At 32.9% G+C, this 17,379-nt stretch overlaps 1 protein-coding gene across 5 annotated transcripts in view; it reads left to right on the top strand.

The window, feature by feature from the left end:
• The window catches only part of TFEC (transcription factor EC), a 189,543-nt gene extending 172,387 nt beyond the window's left edge, over positions 1-17,156 (top strand). For all 5 annotated transcript variants that reach the window (XM_086691945.1, XM_086691954.1, XM_086691959.1 and 2 more), the window contains 3 exons: positions 2,210-2,285; positions 8,621-8,768; positions 9,652-17,156. In XM_086691945.1, coding sequence (XP_086548071.1) covers positions 2,210-2,285; positions 8,621-8,768; positions 9,652-10,032 — 605 coding nt within the window. In that variant the 3' untranslated portion in view covers positions 10,033-17,156. The remainder of the gene's footprint in view (positions 1-2,209; positions 2,286-8,620; positions 8,769-9,651) is intronic.
• The last annotated feature ends 223 nt before the right edge of the window (positions 17,157-17,379 follow it).

Raw genomic sequence — 17,379 nt, forward strand, 5'->3', positions numbered from 1 at the left:
AGGGAAGATGTCAGGGTGAGGCAAAGCCAGCCTTCAGCCATCAGCCCATCTCACTTCTCTCCCCACTCCTTGTTCCATTCTGTGCCACCAGTGGCCTCAGACATGAACGTGAACACTCATTTTCTACATTTTAGCTCCACACCCACCTGTTTAAATAACTTCCCCTTGTCCACATCTTGAGCCTAGAGGTGAGCACACTGGTGTCATGGTCCTCACTCAGAAGGGTGGACTAAGAAGTGGCCTGCACAGGCTCTGGAAGTGGGCTCAGGGCATTGGGAAGATATTCCTGGAGCAAGTTACCCAATGTAGTTTGACTCTGTGGCTGACTTGCTCACTGGGAAAGGATGTGGTGAGTATGGGTCCAGGATAGGGGCCTCTCTCACCCTGACCTAAGGACAGGAATGAATGAATATATCAAAAGTGTGAAGAGTGAAACCACACATGGCATAGAGTAACTTGGTAATTTCTTAAAACTTGACTGCTTTACAAATAACTACTACTGGGTATGAAAACATTGAGGAACCAAAGTTCTCATTATAATTAGCCATTAAAAATTTATCAAGCACAATCTAAGAAGAGTAGAGGAGGAACTTCTGATATTTTACATAAGGTGCATGTAAATAATAGATTTGGGAGAAATATTCTAAAACTAAACCAGTTCCCTATTTTGAGGTAAAACTGTGAACATCCTTCATAGCAATTCTTCATCTTATATTTAACAGTCTGTTTTATAATATAGAAGTGAGTATGTGTGAACATAGAATTATTAATAATTCTTACTGTGAAATATGAATGTATTTCTATCAGCTGTACCTTTGTTTATTTTCTTTTCTTGTTTTTTAATGTGGTATCATTGTTTTTTGAATCACATGCATAGGGAAAACAGGATCAGCAAAGAGGGAAAACAAACTCTCTCAAGAATCAATTATATTCTAATTTTAGAGTAATCCCAATATATTATTACTGAAGGTCAAATCCATTCATGGTGAATTGCTTTGTACAGACAATTGTTATTCTTTCATGACTTTCCTTGTTTCTGGTAGCAGATCTTAATTTTCAGCATGTATAAAGTATTTTCAAATATTTTTGATATATAATTTTCTTCTTCTTCATGACCTTCTTCTTCCTTCATTTCCTGGAAAACTTTTAAAATGTTACTTTTAGAAGAAAATATTATATAGAAGTATATGTTGTAGTTCTTGATTCTAGGAATATAGCATAGACTATAAGACTACATACACTATACTCTGTGAAACTGCTTTTGATAGGGGTCAATATAGGAAACGCTCTACTTATTTGTATATCTGACATTTATTGAACATTTATTAGATGCATACAATTTCCAAAAGTAATGAATTCATGGAAATGCAAACAGAGAAAACAGTCTCTGAATAAGAATTTATACCAGTAGTTCTCAAAATGTAGGCCCTAAACAAATAGCATCAACATCACCTGGGAGTTTGTTAGAAATGGAAATCCTTGGGCCCCAACCCAGACCTACTAATAGGTTTGGGATATAAATCCATTTTAACAATCCTTCCACATATGTCTCATGCCTGCCAAAGTCTGAAAACCACTATTCTATATATTATTGAAAATTTTTAGGTTAGAAAAATATATTTACAGTCTTATCAACATTTGTTTAGCACCTCCTATATGCCAAGCCCTCTGAAGACAGAAAAATGAGGAGTAAATTGCCCCTGCCTTCAAGGAAGTTACAGTCTAGTTGGGCACACACGCCTACCATGTGCTAAACTTTGTGTCAGGCCTTCAGGTATTGTATGAGAAGAGTAGGCATGATGTAGACCTCAAAAGATTATGATCCTAATGGGCTAATCCGTATGTGAAGTGATGATCCAATAGGATAAATATATATATATATATATATATATATATATATATATATATAAATGCAAATATATTTTTCAATATGGATAAGTATTACAGCTTTTCAAAAAAGTGAAAAAAATTGTTTTTGAGAGAAAATGTTTTGAAAACATAGTCAACAATAGAATCACAATTCTAATATTGTTATCTTTATTTTTAGAATTAAATATATTTGAATTTTTATTTTATTTTTGAATACTCTTTTGACTATATGGAAATTATTTTGCTAAATGTTTTTTCAAGATTATTAAGAAAGTTTACAGCTGACCAAAAGTGAATTGTGCTTTAATGAGAATAATCAATGATATTTCTTTTTTGATAGTTGAAAGAAGAAGAAGGTATAACATTAATTACCGAATCAAGGAGCTTGGCACTCTTATTCCAAAGTCTAATGATCCGTGAGTTCGACAGTAATTTCTATAATAATGTTATGGTTTGAATAACTCCCCCTCCCCCAAAATGGATCGGAGGGAGCAGGGGGACGGGAGAACCAATTACTAGGAAACTAAGCAGCTTATGGTAAAAGTAAGACTACTGCTGGTCTTCTTGTTAAGTATCTATTCGAGACTGATGGTTATTAGACGTCAAGGTTGTTACTAACATTTGTCCTTCTGAGATGTAGGAAATAGTGAAATTATTTCTTCTCAGTTCATAGCAGGTCTTTCTATATGACATCAATATTGGCAAATTTAGTGGCAGTATCAAATGTTGTTTACGACACTGGTATACTCAATTTATGGTTATAGCAATCCTTCCAGCGTAAAATTTATATGCACATGGACATTGAATTGTTGGGTTTTCAGTGCTCTGAACGTTCTGGAGGCAGGCAAGTAAAAAAAAAAGAATTGTAAAAACATGCTGATTGATGCCAACCAATAATTGGTTATTGTAATTAAATTTTCAGCCATGTTTTGGTGTCATCCACACTCAAAGTTAATAAACAAGACATTTGAGGTTGCAGGAACTACCTAATTAATCAAAGCATCAAGTTAGAATGTTAAAACGTTTCTCTAAAATATAGAAATATGTTGTATTACATTAATAATGACTTGAAAATGTTTCATTCAAACCGAGAACTGCTCTCTCCTGATACTGGAGATCATCAGTTATTCAGAAACAATGATGTTCGATATGGTGATATTAGTGAAATTTGTAAATACTCTTTCCCTGAATCCAAATGTGCCAATTCATTTAGACAATTCAATAATTTGTGATAGAAAGAAGTGTAATATTTATCCTTACGGGCATATTAGATAGAGAAGACATCATGTGGAATGACAGAAAGGCTCTGGATGGAGAATCTGAAGAGCTTGGTCACAGTGTAGGCCCTACTGGTAACTCTTCAAATCTTTTAAAGTCCCTAAGCATGCAACTCTTTCTATTAGTAGAAGAGAATACCCATTTTCCTGATAGGTCTTATTTTTTTTAAACACATAACATATAAATGCACATTTATTCATCAAAAATATAATCCAAGGCCAAGCTTTTTTGTTTGAATATGTGTTGTAGCTTTTCTTTCTTACATAAACTGCACTAAAATGTATAGTCTATTTTAATTTCTTTAAAATAAAACAAACACATACACAACCTAATTACAGATGGACTTTTAAAAATGCTTATGCTTTTTGTGACAGCATATTTTTAAGCAAGCAAAGTTTACTGACATTTTAATTGAGTTTTTCTAAGGCTTTTAATATAATCTTCCTAAAACAATAACTATTTTAAAAAATGTCTTCTTTTATCAGCATTCATATTTCATTAGCTAATGTACCTATAATTTAATTATATTATCATCATAATAAATACAATAGGCATTAATTTAATAACTTATCAGTAAGTACACAGCACCACAATGATAACAGAAATACTTGGACATATCAGAGGGTGGCCTATTGCCCTCTATTACCTACTTTGTCCTAACAACAGTCAGTGAGTGTCACAAAGGAAATGGAGAACATTAATTAATCTTGAAAGTGATTGGATAAAAGTCAATTAAGAAAAGTTCTAACTGGTGGAGCTAACCCACAGTGCCAGGGAATAGTTATATGCAGAAAGCACATGAGACTTTAAGACTGGATTTGGAACCCTAACTGACCATCTTTAGATGTCACCATGCCTGTAAGGCACCAATTGTATGATTGGGTTTTTATAAACATAAAACCAAATAATATATATGAGAATATCATACACATTATAAATCTTGTGTGAGGGATTATTATTCTATATATTTATAGAAAATTTGGTTATAAAAAGGCTTCTTTCTACTTCTAATTCACTGTCTAGAACCGAAAAGGCAAGCTTTTCCTGTAAAGGGCCAGATATTTCTAGCCTAGAAATAAATATTTCTAGCTTTGTTGGCCATGTAGTCTGTGGCAACTTTCTAACTCTGTTATTGTAGCATGAAAGCATACATAGACAATATGTATATGAATGAACATGGCTGTTCCCACTGAAACTTTATTGACAAAAATAGACTGTAGGTTGTAGTTTGTCTACCCATGATCTAGAATATAGAAGATCAATTTACCATAGAACCATATCTGAAAGAGATTATCATTGGGAAAAGTTTATTGTAAGCATTCTTAAGTGTTTTTCTCTTCTTTATGGATCTCAGAAAGAGGTATGATTATTTGTTTTAATTGTATTATGTTGTATGTATGGAAATGATATTTATTTTGGGTCTAATTGAAAACACATTAATTGATCAGATGGTAATGATATCTATATGTGGCTCTGCACACATAACATAGACAGAAGAGATGCTTAACTGTTAGCTCTGTTATTTCAGACATCCGATACCATTTCTGTTTCAATGCATCTTATCCCTTGGCTTTTGGTGGCCTCGCCTAATACCCTAGTTCTTCTTTTTAGGGTCCGCCAACATGAGTCCCATGGTTGAATCCAGAACATAGCCTCTTTAAAACTTGGATCTATGGGCCTAAGGAGTAGTCACTTGTTCTATGAAATTATTTTGGATTCATTTGTTGAATTTTCAGACACCAATATGGATAATCTAACAAGTTATAGAAAATTAATTAGTGGAGATAGAGTGTGGGGATAAAATAGAGGAGGCAAGTTTCATTTTGAAGAAATGTTATTACTATGTTGTGACAATTCTGAAATTAACAAGAAGTGGATCAAAAAAAATAAAACAAGATTTCAGTTTGAGTTTAATACGTTTCATACTAATTTGTTGTACCATTTCAAACCATTTGTTTGTAACCATTACAATTCATAAGAATTTTTAGGGGTGTTTGGGTAGCTCAGTTGGTTGAGCATCTGACTCAATTTCAGCTCAGGTCTCAATCTCACGATTCTTGAACCCAGAGTCAGACTCATGCTGACAGCATGGAGCCTGCTTGGGATTCTTTCTCTCCCTCTTTGTCTGCCCCTCCCCAGCCCATGCTCTTTCTCTCCCTCAAAAAAAAAAAAAAAATAAACTTAAAAAATGAAATTCATAAGAATTTTTAAAAACAAGAAATATATCAGATTACACAATTATCTAATATGGGATTTTTCAGATGTGTGCTATAATCTATTAATGGATCACAAAATCAATCACATGAGAAAGATTCAGCATTTTTAAGAAAAGAAGGAAGAATAGTATTGGTAATATTAGAGTATTATATATTACACCTAAAGGGAATACTAATATGTGGTGAAACATTTTTTTGCAGATTTATGCACTGAGAATACACTGGTTCATGGTAGAAAACATAGTTCTTATGGGAGACACATTTGAGAAAGTGTGAAATCCACAGATTTTCAAAAAGAGCATTGAATTAAGTGAGGAAAACTGGGTCTCATCTTCTAAACACCACGTGCTCTTGGGCAAATAGCAGAAACCATGAAGTGGTTGACCTCTGAGGACCTTTCCAGCTCATGATTAGAATAAACTTAGTGGTTGGCTTAGGGAATCGGAGCCAACACCTAGAGACATTTTGAATTCTATGAAGTTGCCATTTTTATGTATAAAAAACATTTGGAAATTTGTATTTCATTGCTAGGTCAGAAGGGTTAGGTCAGAAGGGAAAATAATATAGTGAACAGCTATAGTTGAAAAAAGTTATATGCTGAAAAAAATTAAATGAGAAAACAAACAACCAAGGAACGACAATCTCTTGATCATTGATTGGAAAAGAAATGAAAACCAAATGAAACTAACAAACATGAAAAGTAAGAGCTTCCACAGATGTGTGGTAGTGGTCCACCTCATATATGCCTTATATAATCATATTTATAAAAACTCATATTAGTGGAGATAAAATATACTGTCAGAGTATGAATTATTCTATTGGTGCTAGCAAATTACTCTTGTTTTCTGCTTTGTTATTTATAAACTAGATGACAGTTTTTTAACTAAATTGATCTGGTTTTTTTCCTCTGTTGTCAGAACTTGCTCCTGCTTTTGTATAAGAATGGTGGTTGAAGCAGTAAATGAGACTTAGGAAGACTTTCTAAATTAGAAGTGTAAAACGTTGATTGAAGGAAAAAAATATCAAACTTGTTATGGTGTCTTCTTTCTTTCTTCTTTATTTTTTAGTGCTTTTAGGTGGATATGCTCTCCTAAGATGACAACAGACTGTATTCTCCATAGTTTACCCTGGCCACATTCCTAATCTAATGTGTGCATTAGAATGCATAGCTTTTAACTCCTAAAAGTTTTAAGTTCTTCAAGGAGAATCATTTTGTAGAAAATGAAAAGCCAGTATCTACATTTATTCCTTAGGCATGCCTTTATGTGTATTAACGTTGCTGTCATAATCAATGTTTTTAATGCCTAGCTGCTTGAAATTATCTTGAGAGAAAAAAATCTCCTTAATAAATTTGGAAAACAAACATATTTTTTAATGTTTATTTATTTTTGAGAGAGACAGAGAGACAGAGCACCAGTGCGGGAGGGCAGAGAGAGAGGGAGACACAGAATCCTAAGCAGGCTCCAGGCTCCGAGCTGCCAGCACAGAGCCCAATGCAGGGCTTGAACCCACGAACCACGAGATCATGATTTGAGCCAAAGTCAGATGCTCAACCAACTGAGCCACCCAGGCACCCCAAAAACATTTTTAAAAGAAACCTCATACATTAAAATGGTTTTAAAATAGAGTGAACTTGAAAAAAAATAATGCAAATGGTATCAGGTAGAAATTGTTGGAAGACTCATTGTGTGACTTCTACAAGCATTTTGAAGGTTTATTTTAGACCTAAATAAACATCACCTTAAACTTCAAAGTTGACCAGAGGTATTCTTTTCCTGTTATTTCTTCTGTTCTTCAAGTTTTTCCTCTAATGAGAAGAAATGAAACAAAATTAGTACCATAAGCCTTCTGCTGATGCTTAGAGTTTTAATTCAGGAATCCAATACCTTTTTGAGTTACAGGTACTTTTTTAGTTTAATGACAAAAGTAGTCTCTTTCTGCATAACCTTCCCATCACCTGCTAAGTCACTGTGAGTGGATGAGACCAGCAGCTCTTAGACAACTGGCAAAGCATTTGCACGCTTTAGACAGACTCTGGTAATGGGTTGGTGCCTTCTAACAGAAGATAGCTTAACCAGGCCCTAGTAAGCATTTTCACCTGCTGGTAGAAAAATGCATCTTCCTTTAATTTGTTATGGCTAATGGAATTATCATCTAACCTGAACATGCAAGGAGGCATGTACAAGTCAGATTTTTCATAAACTATATCTTCCCACTTCTGATCACTTAATGAATACATATTAATTTCAATATGTCTCATATAGATCATAGAAACCAAAAATGCATGCAGTATAATATCATGTTAAAATTTTCCTACATGCTCACTGTATGTTGTATTAAAAATAATCTTATGACTCTAAACTAAAACTGCATCAAGGTTTACAACAGCTCTGGTGAATTTTTAGCGATTAGCTTGGCCTCATTCTCCACATGTATTCTTAATTCTCATATAGGATCAAATTCTTCGATGTATTTTTTTCAGATGTTAAAATCGGTAGCCTATTTTGTGATTCCAGATTTATCATTTCTCCTGTCTTAAAAATAAGTTTTAATAAAATATTTTTTTTGTGCTATAACCTGAAAGGTTATCTGGTTGTATTTAATTATATTTACTTATCTTAAACTTATTTAAAAATAGTCATCCGGTTTTGTAAAAAAGTATTGATGGCTTTTGTGCAGAAAAATTTGCCCAACGATTCTAGAAAGTTTTGCTCTATTGCTTAAAGTGATGTTGCCAAACTCTGATTTGTTTCACAATCACTCAGGATCACTATTCAGAAGAAACCTTTTTTTTTTCTTAGAAGCATAAAAGCAACCTTATTAGAAAGTAGGTTAAAAGATTGGTACATTTGAAATGATCTTAAAAAATTTAGGCTTAAGTCCTCAGTAATGTACATTTCCTAGTTCATTAATGCAGAAATACCGCACATAGATTTTAATCTCGGAGTTAATAATAAAAGCAATTTTCACTAAAAATATAAAAACTGTAATGGTAGAATCATGATATTGCATTTAGCTCTCCCACAAAAAGTCACTTTATTACTTTCTTTTGACACTTATTTTCATTCTGGGATTAATTTTACTATATAAGGGCTTCTTAACTATTCTATTAAAATTTCTATTCAGAAGCAATAATATCTAAGAGTGAATAATAGTCATGTAAATCATTATTTCATATTAATGTAAAAGATTTTGTAAGTTCTTATGAATTCTGCTGACATGCACAATTGTGAAAAGGTTATCTCTCCGTTCTGTAGTGATACGCGCTGGAACAAAGGAACCATTCTGAAAGCATCAGTGGAGTACATCAAGTGGCTACAAAAAGAACAACAGAGAGCTCGAGAATTAGAACACAGACAGAAGAAATTAGAGCAGGCTAACAGGCGGCTTCTACTCCGAATTCAGGTTTTTATAAAAATGTTGCCATGAACCACATAGCTTATATATGACTTATCCATCATCGGTTTTATTCATTGCCTCATTTATTTTTTTCTTATTAACAATTATTTTTCCTTCTGAAGGATGATTTTATTGCCTTTTAGAAGCTCATGAATTGGGTTGTTTCAATTAGATTCTGATTAGAAGTCCAGGATCAAGGTGGCTTTGGAAATAAGTGAATGACAACAGCTAATTGCAAAATGCAGAAAATAGAACAAATTTTATAAACACACAGTACTATCCCAGCTGAAAAATAATAAGTAAAACATTTGTATCTCTAGATAAAACTGGACACTAAGGACTAAATTCTTCTCTCTCCCTTTTATTTCTTTAGTAACATTGCTATGGATTTCATTGCCCCAAGGCATATTGTGCCAGTATATATTAAGTCACTCCTCATCTGTTCATGTGACACAAAATAACAAAATATGGGTTTTCATAACTCCCAATATTTTTAATGTGAGCATGCTTATTGCCAGGTAAAGCACTACTCTGTTTCCATGAAATGGTCTTATAGTGAGAAATTAATCAGGAAGAATAAGTGAAATATTTTCCACTATCTCCAAATAGCTGTATTGTAATCTGAGCCACTATGAACCATTATATGTTATGTATTCCTTAGACAGCAATGGGAGGAGAATTTTTTTTAATCTGTATAGTTTTCTCAGGGTTATTTTTCAGGTACTAGAAATATACTAGATTCCATTACTTTGCAACGAATATTATAGTATGTATTACTCTTCATTTTGAATGCTTGTTAGTATTTTGTTTCTATTTCTGCTTTTCTGGTTTTCTAGAGTAAAGTCAACCTTCAAAGTCATTATTTAATTATTCTCATTTGAAATTGCAGGAACTAGAAATACAGGCTCGTGCTCATGGTCTGCCAGCCCTGGCTTCACTTGGCACAGTTGATTTAGGTGCTCATGTCACCAAACAACACACCCATCTTGAGCAGAATTCAGTAGACTATTGCCAACAACTGACTCTGTCTCAGGGGACCAGCCCTGAGCTCTGTGATCAAGCTATGGCCTTCTCTGATCCTTTGTCACACTTCACAGATTTATCATTTAGTGCCTCTTTGAAAGAGGAACAAAGATTGAATGACATGCTACTGGATGACACAGTATCTCCATTTGGAACAGATCCTCTGCTGTCTGCCACTTCCCCTGCAGTTTCCAAAGAAAGCAGTAGGAGAAGTAGTCTTAGCTCAGACGATGGCGATGAGTTATAAAAAACAGACAGGCTCGATTCATCAACTGGGAAGCAATTCTATGCAGGTGCTATGCAATTACGTTCTGTTTCATATATTGCTTTGGCTTAATTTTTCCAAAAGGAATATACCGTTCAAGAGAAACTGATCATAAACGACAGAAGAATTCACAGGAAGAAGAAACATGGTGTTGAAGATTATTGAGAACAAAAAAGGAATTTTTCCTCTTTGACTAAGATGTCCAAATCTGCCTAAATTTTGTTTTCCTGGAAAGAGGTACAACGTAAGAAATAGCTCTCTACTGATGTTTTAAAAGTAGCAATGGAGTGATGTACCATTGGAACTAACACACTGCGGGAGTAAACCTACTGAAATATACAAACCTTTTCTTATTCACTTCTAACTCCTTCCTAGTCCAGTCTTACCTTAGTTTTCAAGTATCAAGCTCAACAGACTTGGTAGTTCATTGCCTTTCTCCACTATCTAATGGGATGTGTTGGTTAAAGTTCAAATTTGATAGAGGAAATAGTTAAAAGACACTGTTATCTGTCACTTCTAATTGAAAAGTGAATCTATAATGAACATTAGAATTTTCCGCAATAAAATACCAAAAATATATAAAAACTTTGCTTTCTAAAATTAGGCCCTAATTCCTTTAGTCAGTTCAATTATAGTAATTCTAAGAATATCTTTGCATATTTATGGAGACATTCTATGTTCAAAGAAGGAACACACTGAATACTTTCCTTAAGAATCTGCACTGAAAATTTACCACTTCACACAAACATACACTTACACACAGGCACACAATGTAGGTAGTATATTTCCTTTTTGTTTTCCTTCACTTTTGTGATTTTCTAATCAGCATCAGAAACCACAGTCCAAATCATCTCTTTTTCAACAAAAAGAGATGTTGGATAATCAATTTCAGTAAGTAAAATACACACACACACACACACACACACACACACACACACCCCTACTAGGAGAATTCCTCAGCTATCTAAAATTTATCGCTGTCTCTAAAAATGCATGTAAATTAATTAGGTGATACTGTTTTGCTCCAAACTGACAACATGGAAAATTAGTTTTCCAACTGACAAAATCATTTGTAAAACAGACTCTTCGTTATTACGTTGAGCTCTGGAGGACAAATCTCCATTCCCATAAGTACTTAGAGCACCCTCTGACTTTGCTAGCTATGTTAGTATTTGTTAAAAATTGTGTGACTATAATGCTTATTCAAAATTTTCTCTTTTGAGCTTGGGATTGGGGTTGACCTACCAAGGCTGTTGCTCAGTGCTGGACTTCTATGATTGCTCATCTGATCAATGAGTATTTTATGGAGAGATACTCAAACTGCAATGCATCCTGTGAAAATGTAGAACACATGAGCAAGATATGGTCTTACTCCTCAGAGAGTAACAAGACTGCATGAGAAACAACAGCAGAAGATAGAAGACACACGAATTAAACTCTACATGGTACAGTGTAAGCTGTAAATATAGTAAGTCAGAGAAAATGAAAACGAATAAAGGTTGGAGAATCACAAACCTCTATGGGAAGGTAGAATGTAACTTATTTTAAAATCATAAATTTGGATAAGGGGAAGGCATATTAGAGAATAATATCAACCAAATGGTAAAAGTGAGAATAAGTTGAGGATGTGTCTTCATGGGACATTCGTTAGAAAGTTCCGGCCACCCTAGAGGATGCCAGCTGAAAGTCCTGGAAAATAATATTGGCAACATGTTGTACAAGACCTTGAATACTAGAATGAAATGATATGGTATAAATTGATTTTTTTTTTACTGGAAGAGATAAGCCTAAAAATTAAAATGCTACTGTACATTACTAAAGTAATTTGGAGATAATCTTTCTTGACTATTAACTTTGGGATAACTTTTTGAAAGGGTGCTTTAGGTATTACATATAGGGAACTATGTCATCATGAAATTTGAGACATAATGCTAATGAAAGTGGGAACATATTAAATTCTTATGGTCTAATAATTACCTCAGGCTTAGCTTATAACATTAGTCCAGAGTTTGGAGAATTAAAATGATTTTTATTGTTTGACATGGAAAAATAATTCTAAATTTATGGGAATAGTCATTAGAGCCAGATAGATAAATTCATCTGAAATATGCCATGTGAAAAGAGCGATAAGATACACTTCCTCAAGAATTTTCAAGATAACATCATATACTTCTCACTTTATGGTAAAATCCCCCTTTATTATCTGGGTCAATAGTTTACTATTACAATATAAATCATAGAAAAGGAATATATTTTTGAGTCCATGTAAAACACATTCCAGATAGAGACTGATCTCTATTTTCATTTTATCCAGTATTCTCATTTCTTCATATTCTGAGAAGACTTGCATTCATGGTGTCATTACTCCGTCATTATTTTCCATTTTGTTAAAATACTACTGCGCAACCCTGAAACACATTCCTCATAATCTTAGCTAATGGAAGAGCTTGCCACAGGTGGTAGAGCCTGGACAAACGAGATCTGGAAAGGGTACGACTAATATTTGCTGCTACTTTCAGATTGTAATAGCTACCAGGGGACTGTAGAATAGGTAATGGATTTTTAAAAACTGAGTAAAGAGTGGTGCTCTGTCACACTTAACTGAAATAGATTAAAAAATTAATTTTAGTCAGTAGTTCTTAACTTTTTAATGTGTTGAGAATCTAATGAAAGTTATCGACTCCCCAGAAAAATACAGAGTTGTATATACAGCCGAAAATTTGCATGTACCTGAAGGTTTTACGAACCTCCTGAATGTCTCATTAAATGCCAGGTAAAGAATTCCTCTATCAGTTCTGTTACTTTAATGGATAGAATTGTAGCTATGTATCTCTCAAGAGCTAAGTGAGTAGTTAATGTTATATACAGTGATGGAGGAGGGAGCCCTAGTTATCTGTATATCACTCTCTCAACCCCCAAAGTGAGGAGGTTGCCTAGGAAAGTGAAAGTGTACCAAACACTAGACTATTCACAAAGGAAGTAGACCCTTCTTGTAAAGACCCCTACTTATAAAGTAGACCCCTTCCCCTGTTGTTTATATACCTCCTGTTATATACTCATGTTATATATTCATAGGCCAGTTTCTCTGTGATTATTGGATATAGTAAACATCTGATGTTAACATTTTAAAATGAGCATATAAATATCAAAAATATATAAATCAAAAGCAAATTATTTGAGTACCTAAGAATCAAGAGAGATCCTGGGGAAACTGATGGATGTCTAGAATATTTTTGTAGAAATGAGACTTACTACAGTAAAACAGGTATATTGTTTATCAAACAATTTTGTTACAAAAAGCATCGGCTATCGCTGGACTCTAATATACAATTAACCAAGCTTTGTTCATTCAAAGAATCAATGCATAATTGTAATTATAATAAAGTTTGTTTAAAATAAGATAAAAGTTTTATTTTAATTACTTTTTGTTATCTTTTCAAGATAATGTCTCATTCAATCTTTTGTCTCTACTTATTATAAAATATTGGCTATCATCTTTTCATGGATTCACATTAAGCAGCCTTTCTAATTCCAAATTATCTTGAAATAACAAGTGCCTCCTATGAGTACCTCTTCATATTTTTTTCTTTATTAGTGTCCTTTCCCATAACTTGCAGAATTTATATATACAGACTAACTTTTCTCAGTTTACGGACATGATATCAGTGACTATAGCCTTCTTTCTGTGGGTACAAAGCTCTAAATAATAAATACCCAGATGAGCTAGGGACATTGAGAAATAGCCTTCCTCGTTTTTTTTAACTCATTTTTTTCCACTCACATGACTGTAAATAAAATATTTAATAGCTCTTACTTTAAAAAAATTAGGCATGAGTTTCTTGATTTGGCATGCTCATTTACCTTTATGTCAGGGGAGAAGTTAGATTTCTCAACGTTAAGAAGAATGTATTTTTTCTTTGTTTTGCTAGATTGAGTCATATTTGAATTTTATTATACTTCAAAGTATCATGAAAATACTTTTTTGCGGAATTGTGATTCTTGCGGAATTGATATTGTGGAATTGTGATGTTTAAATTAATAAATGTCATAACTATAAGTGTTTTAATGTTTTTAAAATATCCCTAGGCTGATATTTAGTGATCTTATAATATCTAAGATGTAGATGAAAACTGGAATCAATTAATCATTTGCTGTGTTATCAGCACTAGATCAACCATCTGGGTTTCTTGAAAACACCTGAAGGATTGAATTTTGCTTCAGTATTGATAATGACACAGCCCATATATGCTAGATGGAATGACATCATTTGCCCTTCCAGTGGCCCGCATGTTGATAAGTATAAGATGTCAACTTGAGTTAGTGTAAGTTACATATACAGAGATTTCACTAAATGTGCTTAACAAATACTAAACACATTTAGAGTGTTGCTGATCTAATGTGTCATATGACCTTCCTATAATCATTAGTCTTTGCATATACCAATATTTTTCATTTGTATAATATTTAATTTGTAAACAAGGAAATGATTAAAAAACTGATAAAAATAGTTATCTTAAAATTTTTGTGTTACCTTTTTTTCTGTGAAGTTCATAGAGAATTTGAGTGTATAAGAGATTATCAGAAAATACTTATTTTGATTAAAAAAAAACAACCTCCCACTGGATTCAACTAACTGAATCATGAAATGCTACTATTCATTGTTGTATACATAAAAGGGAATGTTTTGTCTTCTTCTTGTGAAAGGATTTGTGTATGTATTTCTACATATCCAAATTGTTTCTCTTAACCCTCAGTAAAATGTGCTTTTCCTACATTTATTTAATAGGCTTCAAAAATAAAGCTAAAGACTTTTGTGTTTGCAATGCTACCTCCCCCATTCCTGCACTACCATTTTTTTTCAAAAATTCTGTATTGTCAACTTTATTTTTTCCAAAGAAATAAATTCTATCTCTGTGTTATTTAAAACTGGTGGTTATACGTAACAAGCAAATGAGAAAATATGCAAAAGAAATGGTAGATTATTATTTTGCTGAAAGAATTATATACAATCAGAAAGTTACATGTTATGTTAATCTTTAATGTACTAAAGTTTAAAAAGTAACTAAATTCAAGGATCTTATCTAACAGCACTGCAGTTGCTTATGGCATACAAGGCTAAAACTAATTTAGCTATTTAATCTTAATAATAACAATGTAGTTAAAAATCTTTGACTTTAATAGTGTTCTATATATATGAATAGCTAAAGTAACGTTCCTATAACTGTAATCTAACATTGCTTAGATCAAGAAAACATTGCTAGTGTAATGAGACCATAGAATTTGTAATTATTGCTATTTTTCATTTTTAATAACAAAGTATGTGTCTTATTTTATAGGAAAATGAAGAAAATTGGTGTATACTCTAATACATACATAAATCTTTGTGCACACGCTTTAAAAAATGTACCAATATTTTCTTCGTATATATTAAATGAATGCATACACTTATTAAATGCTTTAATGTACTTTTTACTCTGCCTTTGTCTATAGACTGCACTGGAAAATGCAGAATGTGGGTTAATCATCTGAAAGGATACTTAACAGCCCCGAGACTTCACAACTGACAACTGCTCACTACACAGTCCATGCTGAAAACAGTGATCCAATATTTCCCTATTAATGAAAATAATTGTTACATTCTTTATTTTAGTCTCCTGCCATCTGCCTTTCCATGCTGTTATGGTTTTGATTTATGGGAAATATTTATCAAACTCTTGCAAATTTGCTAACAGGCATAATTGTAAGTGAAATCACTAAGAAACTCTGCAAAATATTTTAATATACTAGATGGTCCCCAGACAATCTAAGATAAATAGAATACTGTATTTTAATATGTAAAACATTTTAAAGCTGCTAATTGGTATTGACTAGACCTATCCCTTGATAATGAAATTAATAAGGATTTCAGTTAAATGTTAAGACACTGTGATATTTAATACCATGTTTATGAATTTTCTTCTACATACCTGCTTTAAAAATAATAAAACAGGATACCTCTGAGTTGACTATAGAAAATAATATTTTATATTCAAATACAGGTGCATTCCTTTTTTTAATTGTATTTTTTATTTTTTAAAATTTACATCCAAATTAGTTAGCATATAGTGAAACAATGATTTCAGGAGAAGTTATATCATATAAATATTTTTAAAGCATTAATCAATGCCAAAAAATATTGATCAATATAATAATTTATGTGTGGGAAGAAATAACCAATCTAATATAGATTTAAAAAGTCAGGATAACTTTTTTGGCCCTATACAGACTGAAAATTTGGATGACTAAATGGATTTTATACCTGACTGTTTATTGTGTATGTACATACATGTGTGACGTGCTTGGGTATGGATATATGTGTGCCCACGTGGGAGCTTATAACAAAATTTTCTAATGTCAGGATATTGGAAATGACGCTACATATAAGAATATATTATCTTATGTTATTATTTATTGGAACCTACATATAGGCAACATTGGAAGCCGTCCCCAAATCTTGCATATTGGAAACACACACACACACACACACACACAAACACACCCGTTGCTCGGAATTGGGTCAAAAAGCTGGAAAAGATGAAGACAGCTGTAACAGGTTTTACGATTTTTCGTTAAAATAAGTGATACATGTAGGTATCAACCATTTAGATATAACATAAGCATTGGGTTTATTGACCATCAATATTATGTATCACCTGCAGAATTCTAGCTATGGGGTGGTTAAGTGGTAAAATACAACAAGGCTTATTGGTTAAGTAGTGGATACCCTTCATGTAAAATATATATCAGTTTCATTAATTGGCAACTAGAAGACAAGAATACAACATTCTAGATGGTGATGATTTTGATAGGTCCGACCACATTGCGGTTAAGTATATGATTCACGTAATAAGAAAAAGGTGCCTGCAGGCTATTGTTCCTAGCATGGATTAAAATTTACATATTGCTTCTCCTTATGTCAAAACATCTGGTGCCTGCAAATGCTAACATTTCGTTAAAAAGTTTCACAAGCCAGGAAAAGTGGATTGGAAACATTGCACGGGAATCATTCAAGCATTATAATAGAATAAGAGCTATGTTCGGAAAAAATTAAATTGCTGCAAACAATACTATAGTCAAGATCGTAATTTATTTGCTTACGCAAGTGAAAGGTGATGCTGTGTGTCTGTGGAGAAAAATAGTGTTTGAGTTATATGGTTATCTCTTCAAAAATACTTATTTCATATAATTACATGGAGCAAGTAGGTTTCTAAGTCCTTCAAGATTTTACAATGACTCTTAACAATTTTAGAAGCCGTATATAGTTCTATGAAAGCCATTCTGATATACCTA

Source organism: Puma concolor, chromosome A2, assembly GCF_028749965.1.
Source record: "Puma concolor isolate L17-30 chromosome A2, mPumCon1.1.hap2, whole genome shotgun sequence".
NCBI lineage: Eukaryota > Metazoa > Chordata > Mammalia > Carnivora > Felidae > Puma > Puma concolor.